We start from the raw sequence: 291 nt of genomic DNA on the forward strand, positions 1-291 counted from the left end.
CGACGCGCGCCCCCTCCTTCCCCAGCAGGTCCCTGCCCTGCAGCAGCGCCACGTGCAGCGCGGCCGCCTGCCCGTCGTACTCCAGGGACACCTCCACCTGCCCCACCACCAGGTCCTGCCCGAAGTTGTTCCCGATGGAGGAGATGGAGCTGAGGGAGTCGGCCGAGATGGATTTCTTCAAGGGGCCGTAGTGGGCCAAGTCCTTGCTCATCAGCTCCAGGCTCCCCAGCTCCTTGATGCTCTCGAAGGTCTCGTCCGCCCGCAGGCTGGGCCTGCGGCTGGGGGGGGGGC

The 291-nt window shown here is 69.1% G+C and overlaps 1 protein-coding gene across 1 annotated transcript in view; it reads right to left on the reverse strand.

The window, feature by feature from the left end:
• The window catches only part of SYT12 (synaptotagmin XII), a 4,380-nt gene that overhangs the window by 894 nt on the left and 3,195 nt on the right, over nucleotides 1-291 (reverse strand). Inside the window, 1 exon segment of the mRNA XM_010001472.1 lies at nucleotides 5-289. Coding sequence (XP_009999774.1) covers nucleotides 5-289 — 285 coding nt within the window.

Source organism: Chaetura pelagica, unplaced genomic scaffold, assembly GCF_000747805.2.
Source record: "Chaetura pelagica isolate M959 unplaced genomic scaffold, ChaPel_1.0 scaffold587, whole genome shotgun sequence".
NCBI classification, from domain to species: Eukaryota; Metazoa; Chordata; class Aves; order Apodiformes; family Apodidae; genus Chaetura; species Chaetura pelagica.